Genomic DNA, 17,612 nt, shown 5'->3' with positions numbered 1-17,612 from the left:
GATGAGTTGGCATCTGGCAAGTCCATCTACACACAACTTGAGAAGTTAATCAAGAGTTTTAGTTGCTTCTAAGACCCATTCATGAATCAGTCTCTTTAATGCAAATGGGCTTTCTCCTCAGACCGTGCACCAAGGGCCAGGAACACTGCAATAAATGGGGGAGAACAAAGGAAGCTCCCCTTTCCAAAGAAAGGCTCGCCACTGAGATCAGCTTCCTGTTGCTGCAGGAGCAAATGGCCACAGTGCAAATGGCCACAGTGCAAATGCCCTAAAATAGTGTTGTTTCCAACAGTGTCTGTCGTTTCCATCTCCTCCTTTTGTGGTTCTAAGGTCAGAGTCTGATACAAATCTTACTAGCTGAAATCAGGATGTCATCAGGGGCTACACTCCTGGAGGCTCTAAGGGAACTGTCTTTTACAGTGTCTTGGCTGCTGCCTAGCATCTTTATATCTCTCCCCGACTTTCCTGCCTCATGGATGTCTGTGGCTATCCAGAGCCTGCTGGATCATCCAGGGTCTTCCCCCACATCTCAGAAGGAGCAGACAGTTAGCGACCTTACTTCCTGTTGGCCATGTCATCCAACAGATCCAGAGTTGCACTTGTTAGGATGTGGACACATGCTTACCACACCTTCCAAAGCCTGTATTTTGAGTGAGTTTTCGTGAGTTGATCAGTTGCGGTCCTCCACCACCCAAGACGTGATAGTATTACACAAAATAAAAAGTTCCAGAGACCCTCGGTCAAGTTGTTACATGATTGAGTAATTCAGATTTGGTTGAAAATTAACATTGGGATGACATCCGTCTCCATTTGGTCTCAGTTCGTCCCTCTACCCCTACCCTCTCTCTAAGTCAGTTACTTGCTCACAGACACACATATTATGATGTGTCTGTATTTTATATACGTGCACCAAATACATTTTCCCAAAGTTGCAAGTCAATATCCTGCCAATAAAGTGTTAGACTTGTTTTGCCCTCCTGCCCGTCTATGGGTATATTTTGAATTTTGTTTGTTAATTAAATCCTTATGTCTTCAGTCTCGCATTTAGACTGGCAGTCCCCCAGTTCCTATATTAATTTTTATTAAGATATTTATTAATCATTAAAACAAAGTAAATGTTGTTATTATTCCTTTTTAAATAGTATTTTATTCTTTGAGATTTTCATATAATATGTTTGGCTCATGCTCACACACACTCCAGCCATCCTCTCCATCCTCCCATCCCTTCTCACCCAACTTTAAGGTCTCCTCCTCCTCCTCCTCCTCCTCCTCCTCCTCCTCCTCCTCCTCCTCCTCCTCCTTCACCCATGGATTCCAGTTTGTGTTGCTCAACAGATTTGGGAGCCATAGTCCTGGGTGAAGATCCTGACTCCGTAGCTACACAAACCACTCTTATCTCTGATCCTCAGTCCCTAAAAGATGCTGCCCAGAGTGGTGACCGTTCCCTGGGTTAAATGATGGGTGCCATGTGTCTCACCAGGTATCAGAATTTACTTTCCATCACAGGGCATCTTACACTCTTCCATTTACTACCCCATGCCACTGGAGAGCAAGTTTGCATACGAATGGGCTCCCTTACTTTTTACATGAAGAGTTAAACCTTTCCTTAATATTTGGTTCTACAGGATGAAGAGCGTCTTCAACATTTCTCAAAGTTGATTGATACTTTTATTTTATGATCATCAATGCCGAGACCACTGCATCACATACTTTATACAGAATAGCAGAAGTGGGGGAGGGGCACGTCTGAAATTGCTGGAGATTCTGTTGGGATTCAGAACACCTGAGTTTATTACCAATGTTTTATGAGGCTCAAGTTAGCCACTCAGCATTTTAAAAACCAAGCATGATACAGCATTCTAGCATGGTACAACCCTACAACCCAAAATCTACTAGTTTGGAACTTCCATGCAGAGAGGGCTGACAGCGGGAGACTGTTGAGTGTGTCCCTGTCCCTCCCCCCAAACAAACCATTCTGTTTCTCCAAAAACAGTGGATTCTGTATGGGTAGGACGAATATGTCAGTTCAGTTCAGCTGGGGGCTTTGGGCAGCCTTGATTGGGTTTGTGTGGTGCGCGCTGCATGTGCAGAGCCAAGGCTGTGAGGACCACCTCAGGCTATTACCGACTTGACTCTGAATTACTTTTGGTTGCACATTCAGGAACCTTTTATTGTTGCCAAATGTGTCACTGAAGGGTTGATGCAATGCTTCTAGGTTCCCAGCTGACAGTTTAAAAAATGTGGGTCCTACATAGAAGGTTCTGCCTTTGTTGTTGTTGTGCTTAGAAATCTGACCCAAGGAGTAACCTTGAGACAGTTTTCTGTGTCTTGGCTCCATTTGAAAGCCTGTGAAAATCACTTGAAAATTGTGGGGGGTAGGGGGGGGCTGAGGAGGATGCACAGGTGGAGAGGGGGAGGGTGCCTTGGTACCTGGCCCTTTCCTGGAGGCTCTGATACAATCACCAGAGGAAGAAAGGATCAAGAAGCAGTACTACCTCCCACAAGGGAGAAAGGGTTTATTTGGCTTCATAGTGTGGAGGGGCATGGTTGGTCCATCATGGTAGGGAAGCCAGGGCACCAGAAGCAGCTTGGTTTGTGACCTGACCAGGAAGGAGGGAGGGCAATGCTGGGCTTAGCTGCCTCTCTCCTTTTTGTATTGAGTCCAAGATGCCAGCCCATGGATTGGTGGTACCCGTATTCGGGGTAGATATTCCCTCAACTAAATCTCTTTGGAAAAACACAACCATAGCCAACACATCCTTGTGCCTCATTAATGTTCTGAGGGTTTTTTAGTCCAGTAAGATTGACAATTTAAACTAACCACCACAAGTACACTCCTTGTCAACTTGACAGCCAAACACAGCACTTAAACTGTAACATTTTACCCCTGGCTCCCGTAGGCTCATGGCCATCTCTTACTGCAAAATGTCTTCATTCCAACTTTGAAAGTCTTCTTAGTCCTATTTCAACAGTGTTCAAAGATCCAAAGACTTTTCTAAGACCCGAGACAAGGCTTAACCATGAACTCCTGTAAAATAACAGAACAAGTTGAACACTTTCAGTATATTAACACAGAGCAGGGCATAAAAATCAGGGCATAGCAAGGTAAGATTCCACCAAAACAAGACTGAAGCCGGGCCAGACAAACACCAAGTCTTGCACCTCCATGTCCAGCACCTGGGGCTCTTGATGGCGTCTGAGCTTCCGGTTTTGCCACCTGCAGGATATGCAACTTTTCTCGCTGTGCTGGGTGCCTGCCACATTCCTTACCAAATGTGGCATGTTTCCAGCCTCTCCAGTATCCTGTGCTGTGGCTTAGCAGGAAGCTGTGTTTTTATAAAGCTTTAGACTTTGAGCATGCACCACCACGGTGAATGTCGCCGGCTCCTACCTTTGCTACTGTTGATGCAGAAGGCCGTTCAGTAGAGAGCTTTGGTTGGCTGGGCAGCAACTGATTTAAACGACGATCCGTTCCTGTTTTAAATCAGTTTGGAAATAGATAGGTCAGTAGCAAACCTGGTATTTAAGTGGAATCCCCTCTGAGCCTCACTTCTATTTCTGCTATTGTCCCTGTCCTTGACTTTAAAAGAGATGCCCACTGTGATGATTTTCACAGGTCTCGTCTGACAGAGACATCAGATGTGTAAGCTACAAGGTGTGGACTAGAGGTCCTCTGATGGCAGGTCTTCACCTCTCAGAAGAACTTGGTGGAAACTCCACCCTCGTGGACATTATGTACATTGTATGAATGGCTTACAAGCATTTTTTCTTCTTCCCAAGTGATTTTAATCTCCTAATGTGGAAATTCATAAGTGAGGAGACAGGTATTACTCCTCTGAGCCTGAATACGGTGGAAAGCGTCCTGTTCATGCCTCCATGAGTCAGGTGCATGGGTTTCCTCTGTAACTCTGAACTCATAGTGTAAGATGAGAACTCTGTCAGGAGAACAGAGGGGTTTGGGCCCAGCATCTTCTCCTTGTTCCTTCTATAGTTTGGAGACATCTCCAGTCAGTAGAGTGATTGAATATCGATTTTTTCGCCACAAGAACACTTGTGTATCTTCTACCCCAGAAGAGTGGCATTCCTGAAGTATGTGTTGTCCTATGTGTGGTGTTCTTCCCTGTTTATTACTTCCCAGATGGACATCATCAGATTGTACCGTAGCTGTTGTTTTAATAAGCTGTGTTTTGGGATAGTTGTTTTAATAAGCTGTATTTTGGCATCGCTTTAATGTGTATTTTGATCTGTACAGCAGACGTGTCTTGACATATATTCTCAATTATATGCCTTTCCTGTCTCTCTGCATCCCAAATATCCACTAGTCCTGTGTCTCCATAGATTTTTTTTTTTTTTTGGCTTTCCCAGAATGTCATATAGTGGAGTTGCTATTGAAGAACCAGTTAGGGGACATCAAGGCAGACTGTTCAGGTGGTCCTGCAGGGGAGTTTTAGAGTCAGGAAGATAAGGTTCAGCCTCCCATATGAGGATAAGTGGGAGTACATAGCTAGAGAGGAGGAAGAAATGTGGGGGGATCCCAGATGAGTGGGCCTAACTGGCTTCTTGCTGAAGGAGGCCACGTGACCAGACATCACCTGGCCTTATGGTGGGGGGCGAGGAACCTGACCAGGTGTGGGGTAGAGGATCTTGCTGACACTGGGACATGCAAAGATGGACACAGAAGCCACAGAGAACAGGGTTTGCAGGGTCCTCAATAAAGTTGACTCAGAGCCCCATGTCTAAATCCACGTGCCCAGCCTTTCTGGCCTCAATGCCTGCTTTCAGTTGTAGGAGGCATCTACAGTTCCTCTCGCTCGTTCCCCAGCACTTAAGTATGCCGTCGTCAGGTAGACAGGTTTATCTTGTTTCCCAGTTTGGGCAATTATGCATAAAGTGGCCTGAATATCTAAGTACGGGTTTTATGTGGATACCAGTTTTACTGGAGAGTTGTAGAGTTATTGGTGCAGAGCATTCTTACAACCTCTTAACTAATTTCTCCACTGCTAACACAGTATACTGAGTTGTCAGAACTAATTAACACGGGCACATTGCTGTGGCCCAGCCTTCGCTTACATTTCAGCAATGTTTCCACCAATTTTCTCTCTATTTTACCATCCGACTCAGGATACCACGTTGCATTAGTAATACAATAATTTGAATTTGAGTTTATGGAAGTAGTTTAGACGTGTTACATTTGCTAAATATCTTCAGAATCCTCAGCATATGCTGAGAACATGAGTGTAAAGTTATCAGCTATAAGGGGCCGGTGTCATGTAGTCAAGTGAGCATTTTAATTGTAAGATCGATATTTTGAGGGTTTTTTTTAAGTTTGTGTCTGGCTTTGGTAAAATGTGCAGCTCATCAAGTGCATGGAGAGGGCCTGTAGGCTTTGGTTACAAGATGTTGTTTCTCAGCCACACTGGAACTTGCTGGAAGGTCATTTTGAGGACGAGTGTTTCAAGGACCTGGAGGAGACTAGTGGCAGTGTAGTCATAGGAGCTGTCATTGCCTAATTTTTCAGATCTGTCAGAGGACAAGGTGTTCAGGTAGCTAATGAGCATCTTTAAATGTTTTCCTGGCAGAAGGACTCCATGAAAGATGACAGAAGAGGTCATCGTCATAGCCAAGTGGGACTACACGGCCCAGCAGGACCAGGAGCTCGACATCAGGAAGAACGAGAGACTGTGGCTGCTGGACGACTCTAAGACGTGGTGGCGGGTGAGGAACGCAGCCAACAGGACAGGCTATGTGCCGTCCAACTACGTGGAGCGCAAGAACAGCCTGAAGAAGGGCTCCCTGGTGAAGAATCTCAAGGACACGCTAGGTGAGTGTCCACGCCCCACCTGGAATAGCTAGGCCATCGCTGAGGCCAGAGGACAGCATTGCTGCTTCAGCGTGCGTGTGTGTGTGTGTGTGTGTGTGTGTGTGTGTGTGTGTGTGTGTGTGTGAGAGAGAGAGAGAGAGAGAGAGAGAGAGAGAGAGAGAGAGAGAGAAGAGAGATGTGTTGCAGTGTGAGTGTGGTGGATAGTGTGTGTGAGTGTGGTGTGGTGTATAGGGGTGTGATGTGGTATGGTATGTGTAAGTGTGTGTGTGTGTGTGTGTGTGTGTGTGTGTGTGTGTGTGTGTGTGTGTGTGATGTGATGTGATGTGGTGTATGGTGTGAGTAGTGTGTGTGTATATGTGGTGTGTATAGCGGTTTGATGTGATTGTGTGTGTGTGTGTGTGTGTGTGTGTGTGTGTTTGTGTGTGTGTGTGTGTGTGTGTGTGTGTTGGGGTGGGTGTTAATATTGACAGCCTCCTACTTGGGTTTTGTACAGAGATCAAGTTAAAGGCTCTGTTTATCATTTTCGGGATAATTTACAGAGTTTGGAGTCTTAGGTAAATCGACACTTCTGTATACTGTGGACCCCTACACAGCTGTCTCCTTGCATCCAAACTCTAGAAGACCCTGACTTAGGCTCAGGACACGTTTCATAGCTTTGCCTTACCCGTCCGTGCACCAACCCTTTCCCCTTACAAACTCACACGCGTTTGGCCTTTGTACACATTGAAAGAAAAGGCAGGTACGTTTGGGTCTGTTGTTTTTGTTTGTTCCTGTCGTAGGCGATAGGATATTTTATACCACAGTTTCAGGCGGGCAGTTGATGTGTAGTTTTGGCGCTGAGCAATGTGACATCGGAAGCCTCCCAAATGGACGCTTCCACAAGCTCTGTTCCTGTTCAGTTACGACATCCTCTGGTACTTCCTGCCTCTTTTCTTCCCCTGGTGTATCAGCTCATTTCCTATCACTGTAACGAACGCCTTGACGGTGGGTTACTTTATAAAGAAGGCGGCTTAATTTGGCTTACATAAGGTCAAGTGGCTGTATGTGTATTGCCTTTTTAGCAAAGTTTCAATGTGGTAGAGGTATCGTATGGCAAGAGACCGGGGGAGGTAGAGAACTGTATGTGTGTGTGTGTGTGTGTGTGTGTTGATATTGTTCCCTCTGTAAAGCCACCAGTATTCATTTATACACCTTCTCTCTGGTCCCCTTCGCCACCCAAAGGCCCCACCTCTAAGCACTGTGCTAGGGACCACTTTCTTCCTTCTTACTACTCTCAGTAGGGATTAAATCCAACACAAGGACCCAGGTAAGGAGATGCATTCAAACCACGTTAACCACTGGGCCGACGGGAGATCACTACCACAGTGGTGGCCAGCCATACCCGAGTGTGCACACGGTGCCCACTAACCATGGTTACCGCTCCAGATTACCCTGGAATACAATCAGGAAGGTTGTGGAAGGACAACCGAGCTGAGCTGACAGTTTACAGTGGTTGCCTCCTCAGGTAAGTATGAAGTTGTTTGTAGCCAACAGTGCCCGCTTGTCCCTTCAGGTTTGCTGTGGAAGTGGGCCCGGGGTCATCACCGAGGCCAAGTGGATGTAGGTTTTTCTTTGTTGCTAGAAGAGTATCAGTTTCACTGGAGTGGGCAGAGGTGAGGGAGACATGGGACAACTGAAAACAAAATCATACCAGATGTGGTGGGTGTTTGGGGTGAGGTGCCCATCTTGTCTTCCTCCTTGTACAATCCATAAAGGTCCATGCTTACTGCTCAGTGGGTGAAGCCTTCAGTCATTAGGAGGCGTTTTGTGCTGCTCATGGATTTTTCTCAGGATGTCTGTGGCCAGCATAGACTCCAATAATGCTGGAAAAAATTCCATTTGTTATTAGCATTCTAGGGCTTTTTCCTCCGAATTCTTTCCCCTGTGTATTCTTTTTCTTTGCTTGAGAATGTCACTGCAAAGAAATGCCCCTGCCCTATTCTTTAGCCTTTCAGTTAAGAATGATAAAGAGGCTGGGCGGTGGTGGCGCACGTCTTTAGTCCCAGCACTCGGGAGGCAGAGCGAGGCGGATCTCTGTGAGTTCGAGACCAGCTTGGTCTACAGAGCGAGATCCAGGACAGGCACCAAAGCTACACAGAGAAACCCTGTCTCGAAAACACCAACATGAACAACAAAAAGAATGGTAAAGGGAGCAGCGTGGTGAGTGCTTTGGTGGTGTTCTGAGAGTCTTTGACTGACTTCCCAGGCGTCTCCTAACACACCCTCTGTAGTAATGTTAAGCATTGTTGACATATTTTTGCCTTAAAAAAAAAAATCTTCAGAATTCTGTAAACCACAAAATACACATAACTTGAAATTGGAAAAAAGTCAGCCCCCTGAGGTCATGGAGAGCCCCCCTCAGACAGCTGCCTACTGGCTTTCTTAGGAGGAAAGTCAAGGCCTCGGGGTGGAGCTCCAGGCCTCATCTTTGTCCAGTGTGTTCAGATTTCCCTGAGTGTGATCAGTTCATCTCGTCCCGCACTCCTCAGTCCCGGACCAAACCAGCGCATCCTCACCCACCCTGGTGCTGGGCCTGTTCCCCTGTCCCTGACAGATTGCCACCCAAGCCCTGCTGGAACGCATAGGCTGCTACAGAAGGCCAGTTCCATTTTTGGAGAACACAGATTGTTAGAAAGTGCTTCCTTAAATAGAATCAAAAATTTTACATTTCTCCAACTTCCTCCCCTTGGCTCCGACTCTGCCCTCCAGGGCTTTGCCAAGCAGAGCAAATCTTCAGTGAGAGTGATGTTTCTTCTGTGAGCTTCCGTCCCAATTTCAGCCCATAGTTCTTTGGAAACGTTTGCATTAAGCATTAAAAGATTGCACAAATACAGATAAAACTGTTTTAGATATCTATACTTCTTAGTAGGAGTTCATTTTCATAGCCAAGGGGCCTTTGGGACTCAGGGGAGAAGTGGCCCCCATTACATTTTTTTTTCTGCTTTTTTATATGTGCATGCTCACAGAAAATGAGGACAGGTGTGCCGCAACATGTATGTGGGGGCCGGGGGTGTCAGAAGATAACCCACAGCAGTTTGTTCCTTGTTTCTACCCTGTAAGTCCCAAGGATCGAACTCCTCAGGTCTTCTGATTTGATGTCAGGCGCCCTTTCCTTTGAGCCCCCTCACTGGCTTGGCTCCCATTTTTAGTAATTTCGTTGTTGCTGCTGCTGCTGTTTGTATGTTCATGTATCTGTCATGATCGCCTTTGCTTTGGACAAAGAGGGACCTTGTTATCAGAGCACACGCTTCCTGGTGAAGCACACGACCTCCGTGTGCAATAATTTCTTTCTCCACAGCCTGACTTCCACCAGTTTGTAGGCCGGAGAAAAGTGAAAGTGCTTTCCGTGGCCCCTCTTGTCTCCCGGGTGTCTCTTGTAATACAGACCTCGGAGACTTGAGTGTTCGTGGCTTCCTGTTTAGTTAGGGACTCTGATGTGTCCTCGGAGTTAAAAACATGAGTTTACAGACTGTATGTGCAGAATGGAAAGCATCCCTGCTGTGTGGAGGTATCAGAACAGTATTGACCTGTGCCCCATCCCTTAGCTTCTTGTACTGCGTGCTGTCATCCATGTGGAATTTATACTGCTATAGTGGAATTTATACTGTTATAGGAACCCACCCGAATCTGAGGTCCATGGTAGGACTTCCACACTCAATGCCTAGTTTGGAGTACAATGCATAGGAGTCACCCACAGAGCCACAGTGCGATGAACTAGAGCTTCTCTCTATGAGGGGAGGAGACAGTGGCTCTGTGTGGCTGTCTGTGCGCCTTGCAGACTTAGGTCTTGTCTCACACAGTGTATTCTTCCAACCACTTGAAGGCAACAGTATATTTGACAAAAACATCTCTTCGAAAGTATTGACATTCTTTCCTTTCAATGATTTGTAATTGAGTAAAACAAGCTCATCTCGTAGTATTTTCTTTGATGAGGGCAAAGCATTTATCCGCTGGATCTCCTTTCATGTTCAGCTCCTGCTCACGAACAATCAAAAAAATGTTCCCTTGCAGAACAAGGAGTGATTGGTTGTCAAGTGCTGTTTCTGCGGGCAGTGTCCTGGCGTAGCTCTGAGCTCAGCCGTGAGCCAGCCCCGGCTACTTCTGGCCTTGACATTGCAGTTTGCCTTGCATGACTGTGTGGGCTAGATCTTGTAAAGCGCTGTGCTAACTAAGCCTTTTGGAAGGGAGACACTTCTCCCTGGGAGATGATTTTTCAAAGATTTCTCTGCAAGGGCCTCAAGTGCAGCTTTTGTTACTATTCTGATTCTAGCCAGAACTCACCACAGCCACGAGGGAGTTGAGCCTTGCCTGGGTGATTATGAACAGCGGAAGAATTAGCAGCATTTGGATGGCCTCTGCAGGGATGGGAAGAAAACGGGGGTGAAGAAAGGGGAAGGTCAAGAGACAGACATAACCTGATCCAGACCCAAACAGGAGACTGGGAGGCCTTCAAGCAGGGCACATGGAGGATGGGAAGATAGGCTGGCAAAAGAGAGAGGCAAGATTGCCCCCGTGCTGGTGCCCTGGGGGAGGTGATGATCCAGATGCTTGCCTCCTAGGGTGGCACATGTTTTCTTTGCTTTCACCAAGTTCCTGCCTGGGACCCCTCAGGTTCTAGGATTCCTTTGCTGTACTGCCAGGGGATCCAGCCTGATATTGGAGCCCTCAGGCAGACAAGGACAAGAGCTGTGTGCTTAGGAAAGTGTTTTTACAGTGAATACTTAAGGAGTATTAAGAATATTAAACACCCCTGTCAGATCTGGCTTTAAAGTTTGAGTGAACTAGGAAGTGAGTTTCTCCTTTATGTAAAAAGGAAACATGTGGTCTAACAGTCGACATTATTATAACTAACCCCCCACCCACCCACCCAAGGCAGAGAGGACTTGCCTTGGAGGCTGGTCTGGTCTTAATCTTACCATGTAGCCCAAATGACCTAAATTCCCAGCAGCCCTCCTTATTCAGCCTTCTAAGTGCTGGGACTTACAGGTGCGAACCATGATGTGTGACTTCTCACAATTTGAACATGAGGACCACATGCGGTCTTCCAGGGTACCATATACTATACAGACTTCATGTATTTGGAGGAAAGTAAACTAGTGGTCCTGATTCTGATACCTCTCTCTGACAGGGATGAAGTGGTCCCCTGTAAGAACCGTGTGCTAGGTCACAGGGTCAAGCAGTCTCTTTCCCATTGGTGCCATCAGATTTTGCTTCTCTTAAAGCATACCTGTTTTCCATGAAGGACATTTACAGTTTCCTTAGCCGTTCTAAGTTTTGTCTTCCCCCAGTCTGTCAGTGAACTGGTAGGAAGTAGTAGTGGGCAGGAGCTAGGTGTCAGAGATTGCAAGGGCCACTGGACACCTGCAGCAACTACTTGATAAATGAACTCGGAGCAGCTTGCAAGTCACATAGCATGCTGTCCTTGCCACAACAGCCTACCCCACATACATTTTTCCCATCAACAGTAAAGATGCCAAATTCTGTCTAGAAAGGATTTGGGGGCTTCATACAGTAGAAAGAGGCCCTTGAGCCAGTGGGCATGCTAAAAGGTTTTTTTTTTTACTTACATAGAAAGATATAGCTTGTTGAATTAAGCAAGATGTGTATAGTCAGTTGGGATGTGAACTTATAAAAACATCTTTTGTTACATAGAAGCAGGTGATACCTTTCCTGGCATGAGAATGGCCCTGTGACCTCCCTAAGAACACCAGATAGGAGATCCAGAGTACACTTCAGCTCTGACTGACGTGTTTGTCTACTACATAGAGTTGACCATCTGGGTTGAGTGGCAGGCCTCTTTGTGCAGTAGATTGGAAACTGTCTTCAAGTTAGCATTTGCGGAATGTTGGAGAACAGTTTAGAAACAACGCTTTCCTCATTTTGGACATGAAAAACTAGGTCCTGATTAGCACCCAGAATAGATGATGATGATGATGATGATGATGATGATGATGATGATGATGAAGAAACTAGGTCCTGATTAGCACCCAGAGTAGATGATGATGACGAAGACAAAGACGAAGACGAAGAAGACGAAGAAGAACAAGAAGAACAAGAACAAGAAGAACAAGAAGAAGAACAAGAAGAAGAAATGTAAATTTCCCAGTTTGGTGGGTGTGCTTGTGTGTAGTACTAGAGTGGTCTCAGCAGCTTAGTCTCAAATGACTCATGGAAACAGGGCTCCTGTCACCTTGCTGTGCATTAAAAACGTACAGGCGTGCGTAGGGAGTTCTTTAGAGACCACCCTGGGCCTAACTAAAGGCATCTCTTGGTCAAGGGGATGCTATGACATGAGCCCCAGCTCTGTAGGATCATTTGCAGTACTGTAGTGACTTCAGTGTGGAAGTAGCCTTTCAGAAACCAGACATTATCATGAGTATGCACTGCCATCGAATATAAGGCACAAGAAAACCACAGGTGCCCTTGCATTCTGCTGGTTCCATTCCTCATCGGAACAATGCCCTGTTGTGGTTGACCTGTTTTCTGTGTATCTCTAGGATGAGAGTAAGGAATGCCTGCCGCTTGCTCCAACTACCCAGACTGTTTCTGAGCCATTGTTCAGGTCTTGTTTATGCAGCTATTTCTAAGAGAGGAAGTCTCACAGCAGACCTCCTGGGATCCTGGCTCTTCCAATCTTTTCCCCCCTCTTTTCTGTGGCGGTCCCTGAGCAGGAGCTGTGCTGCTGCTGAATCAGTTGGGGTGAGGATCCATGCATCATCGTGTCTATTTGTCATTTTCTGTAATGGTCTCTCCAGTACAGAGCAGTCAGCCCTCAATCGATATACACACAAACAACGAAAATGAACTCAGCAGGTTGTATTTATATATTTGTCCTTTTGTATGTAATATATATGTAACAACAATAATCAAAGAAAAAGAGGCTATCAATTTGAAATGGTGAGAGCATGGGAGGGGTTGAGCAAGGAAGAGGAAAGAGCCAAGTGATGTGATTATATTTTAATTAGAAATGTAAAAAATATAATCTCTGAAATGGCTATATTTCATAAAACTGTCAAGTAGTTGTCTTCAGTCTTTAAAACGGCATACCTTTAAGAAAACCGGAATATGTAGAAGAAAGCACAACCTCTGGGGTCTCTTGGCTCTGAAAGAACCAGTTAGCATTTGTATCTAATCTCTTGGTGTTGGTATGCATTACAGTTAGATTGCTTGATCGCTTGTGGCTGTTCTCAATGGAGTCAGTGCAAAGCATACAGACGCTTTCTGCAGGGTGCCTGACACTGGCCAGGGAACAGCAGTTTTCGGACAGTCCCTACACTTCTCAGTTTGGGGGGAATGCTTAGAGTTTTTGTCCTTTTTTTTAAATCCCGTTGATTTTTGCAGTGTATTTGTTGTCGAAGTCGTGGGCTTTTCTGTCCTGACTGTTCTTCAGGAATGAGAACACTGCTGCTAGCCACCCTGCCCTGCCTGGAGCATGCTTCCTAGCCAAGTCACTCCGTGGAGCGGCTCCATTAAAGAACAGGACAAAGCCCAGCACGCCCTTGGAAAATTTGTATTGTAACCTGCGAAAGGCCGGATCTCAATTCTGTCTTAGATGTCCAGCCTCTCCCGAGGTCTGTTCTGTCATGACTTCATCCTCTCCGTGGTGTCGTATCTACCGTGGTGCAGGCATGAATTAAACATAATGCGTTGTAATTTAGAATCCATGACAGCTCTGTCTCACCAGATTGTTCACAATAGAAACAGGCTGTCACATGTATTACTGCTGGAATACTATGGAAACTTCTTTAGCTGTGCTGCCAGACATTCAGAAGAAACTCATTTGATTTGTTTTTGTATGTCACAAGCTTCCGAGTATTTAGAACCAAAAATGTAAAACAACTTCCAGCAGGTTAGTGGGAGGGTAATTAGAAAATAAGAGACATTATTTTGAAGGAAAAAAAAATCACTAATAGGACAAAAGCGAGGTGAGACCGTGAGATGTGGGAGGAGTGTGTACCTCGGAAAACTTGGAGCAGCAGGTGTGGCGCTAACCCGCGTTGCTCTGCCCACTGGGCAGTAGTAGCCCCTTGTGTCTTCATGGAGGGACAGAGAGTCAGGTTGAGTTCTGTGAGCCCCGGTGTCTGTCTGTCGGTTCCACACGAAAGGTTCTTCCACCAACTAGGCGCAGATTGAAAATAATCGGGAATGTTACTGTGTTTATATGAGTACGTACAGAGCTCCGTTCTTGTCTTTATTCCATACAGTACAGTACATCATCTACATAGTGCTCACATTCTATTGGGTGATACTTGACTAACAGTACATGGGAGGGTTGCGTAGGTTCTGTTCTATGCAAGTACTCTGCCATATTATATAAGGGATGTGAGGAGACGTAAGTTTTGGTGACCATGGCAGACCCAGGATTGCTTGCTGCTCTGGGGATCCTGAGGACTGTCTGTGTTTCGAGATAACTGACATTGATTGCTTCTTACAGTATCACCATGTGGCAGCTTTCTAAAGACACCCCTCCCCCCCGACCCCCCCCCCCCCCCCCCCGCCCCAGCTAAAGAGTTTATTCAAGCTGTGGAACAGAGCGACATGGACTAAAAATGCCTGGGAATGAGTAAAAGTGTCTTACCGTGTTTCTGACTGCGTTTCCCCATATGGCCTGCATTTGTTGTTCGATCCTATCCATATGTCTGAAATGTTCCTTTTCTCTACTGCATGTTTCCCTCCATGGCTGAGGCTCCTTGGGGGCATCGCTAACTGGCACCATGTACCTGTACTGACTACTGAGCACACACACACCCCCCGCCCCCATACTTAATCTGAGCTCCTGCTGGCACTCGCTTTCCTATGGCTCTGGTCTTGTGCTCCCTCTTGGTAGTATAGAGAGGGTAGGTTGGCATCCAAAGGCTCCTCTGCTTGGTGCGCAGAGAGCCAGGGTCTCCTTAACGGGCTCAGCCAGTACAGATGGTGCGGTGTACTTTCCTACGGGGTCAGTCAAGGTGCTCACATGTGTGACCTTTTGTCTAGAGCAGTGATTCTCATCCTGTGGCTCATGACCACTTTGAGGTCAAAAGACCGTTTCACGGGGGCCACGTATCAGCTCTCCTGCTACATACCAGTTATTTTCATTACAATTCATAACCGAAGCAAAGTTACAGTTATGAAGTAGCCACGGAAATAATTTTATGATCGGGGGTCACCATGACGCGAGGAACTGTGTTAAAGGGTCGCGGCAGTGGGAAGGTTGAGAACCACTGGCCTAGAGGTTTGCCCCTCCAGGCCGCTGTTGCTCCTCCGCTCTGTTCCTGAATTCACAGGGTCTGCAAATGTGCTCCCGGGTGGATGTTCGTTTCCGCAGCTGTGGAAGGCACTCTGCAGGACAGTTCTTAGATATTTCTGAGCCGCATGCACCACCTGTGTTCCTTCAAGGAAGTACGGCGTGGGTAATAGCGAGTTGTAGGAAATTTTTTGATTTTCGTCTTTTTTGTTTCCTTAGGAAACACAGCTGTTGACTGGCTGACTTGTAAAATTCGCAAGTAGGTATCTGTGAGCAGAGTTAGTGGTAACACACGGTCATTGTCGTGCTACTAATTGAAGTTGACCGGATCCATACTATTTAACCTGGTATGCTATGTTAAAAATGTAGCATTGACGAAAGTTAGCTATGTGGTCCTCAAAAGGACCCCTGGATCCACTGTGGCTTTTATATATATATATATATATATATATATATATATATATATATATATATATATATATATAAATTTTCTTTTTTTTGCCTGTGTAGATAGTTTATGGACTTTATGCTGATTTCTAGAAGGTACTTTTAGACCACTATGCCACACTTTGCTGTGAAAGCCAGACAGTTGAGGCTTAGCCAAAGCAAAGTCCCTTGTGTCCCACCTGGGCACTGTTCATTGTAGGCCATCAGTCACTGAGGACTTAGAGATAGGAGCACAGGCCTCTGGAGGACTGGGCATCAGTCACCTCTGTCTACCCAGGGCAACAACCAGTCTGTCCAACTATCCTTGCCTTGTTAATGGTGACGCTAAGACCGTTTGTTGTGTAGACTGAGTAGCCTCTCTGGGATTATTCTTGGACACTCCGGTGCATAATCTACTTCTGACCCCGAGGGCAGGAGGGAGGTGACACCTGCCCCCGGGGAGCGCTATAGGAGATAAATCCACGCAGCTCAGCTGAAAAATGAGAAAGCCTTGCCTTTCCTTCTCTCCAAATGATCCACCTCCGCCTCTCACTCCAGCGTTAATCAAAATCCTTGTTTACCGCAACCCCCTAGGCAACTGCCACTTGGGTTCTTGCTGTGTGCCAGTCACTTAAATCCAGGGCTTTCCCCAGCTACTTCACCCACCTGGCACCGCCCTCCCCACCGTCCATATCTGTGGCAGGGACAACAGAAGAGTTTTGCTCTAGAATTCCCAAGCGCTAGGCAGCCTGGGAGCTGGGTCCCAAATGTGACTCATTAGACGGTCCTGCAGGAAGGCCGTTTGCCTGTGTCTTCCCCGTGACCAGTTTACTCCTTCTAATTTGTAATGTTCAGTTTTGGTAGCTCCAGTACAATCTTGGAAAGCTAGGTGTGTGCTCAGCTTCTGCTGGGGCTTGGACACCTCCAGTCATCCTGGGGAACGTCACTGGTAGTCTGTGCCTCATCTCATATTTGAATATGCAAAAGGTTGCATATTCAAAACATTCATACCCCTAGCTCGGGTGTATGTGTTGAGAGGTGCTGAATATGTATTTTCATCAAAAATTGTAATGAAAAATTAAGGTATTTTCATTGGCATCTGTGTTACCATTTGGCTTTTCCATTTTTTTTAAAAAAAATCTCTAAATCATTTTTTTTCCAACCTTGAATGTTTAGCGTCACATTACTTACCTGCCTGCTAAGAAAGGAACAGCTTTCATTTGTGCCAGGAATTCAGAGTTCAGAGCCCTGCGCACAAGGAACTGTGTGACTCTGGGGGAGAGCCAGTTGCCCCAACCCCTCCAGCCCCGAGATGGCTCTTGGTGCATCTGCCCCGTGGAAGAGGGACTGCCTGGGCAGAGAGAAGACCAGTGATGATGGCACTCACCCGGCTCACAGATCTCCCCATGGCCTCCCGTCCTTAGCATTCATCTCTGAACTTGGGAGTTTTATATGACACTCAGTAGAGTACTTCATTATAAGGCACACAGTCCTAGAAAGAAATCAACGTTAGTTAGTTTCAGAGTTAGGAGAGAAGAAAGAGAGGGAGGGTCAGGAATTAGTATGACCCCTTGTTGGCCTCACCCTTCTACCCTCAAAGCAGGCACACAGTAAGATTTTTGAGCTTTCTCAAAGGGCGAGGAGAAGAAATAGCTCTAGGAGACAGCTGTGGGGCATGTGCCGGGGGAGGGACTTGACCTGCCGAGGCTCCTAGCAGTCCCCAGCACTGGTTTGGAATGGTTGACGAAGTGTATGAAGTGGTAGTGGTGAGAGAGAAGAGTGGAGTTCATTCATTGAGCATATGTTGTTTCTTGTTTGTTTGTTTTTAATGGGTAGGTGGCCCTGAGAACCTGTAGGGAAGGACTACATACAAGATGGCTTCCTCACAGGGCGCTTCACTGCTGAGTTTTAATGTTCTTGACCGATCTAGGAGCTCAGCTGATCTTCAGGGTAAACCCCCCTCTTGTGGAGTACAGACCACATTGTACTTATTCCTTGGACACTGCCATCGCACATGTATGTGCCCAGGACATCTCGCCACATAGCCGTGTTGTCTGTGACCCACAAAGGGACTTGGGGGATCAACTCAGCCTGTGGAGA

General features: G+C 46.4%; 1 protein-coding gene across 2 annotated transcripts in view; it reads left to right on the top strand.

The window, feature by feature from the left end:
* Nucleotides 1-17,612, top strand: part of Nck2 (NCK adaptor protein 2) — a 130,709-nt gene that overhangs the window by 89,883 nt on the left and 23,214 nt on the right. For both annotated transcript variants that reach the window (XM_052744978.1, XM_052744977.1), the window contains one exon: nt 5,580-5,821. In XM_052744978.1, coding sequence (XP_052600938.1) covers nt 5,596-5,821 — 226 coding nt within the window. In that variant the 5' untranslated portion in view covers nt 5,580-5,595. The remainder of the gene's footprint in view (nt 1-5,579; nt 5,822-17,612) is intronic.

Source organism: Peromyscus californicus, unplaced genomic scaffold (genome assembly GCF_007827085.1).
Source record: "Peromyscus californicus insignis strain IS unplaced genomic scaffold, ASM782708v3 Scaffold_19__1_contigs__length_69161282, whole genome shotgun sequence".
NCBI lineage: Eukaryota > Metazoa > Chordata > Mammalia > Rodentia > Cricetidae > Peromyscus > Peromyscus californicus.
This window is presented reverse-complemented; position numbering and strand designations above follow the sequence as displayed.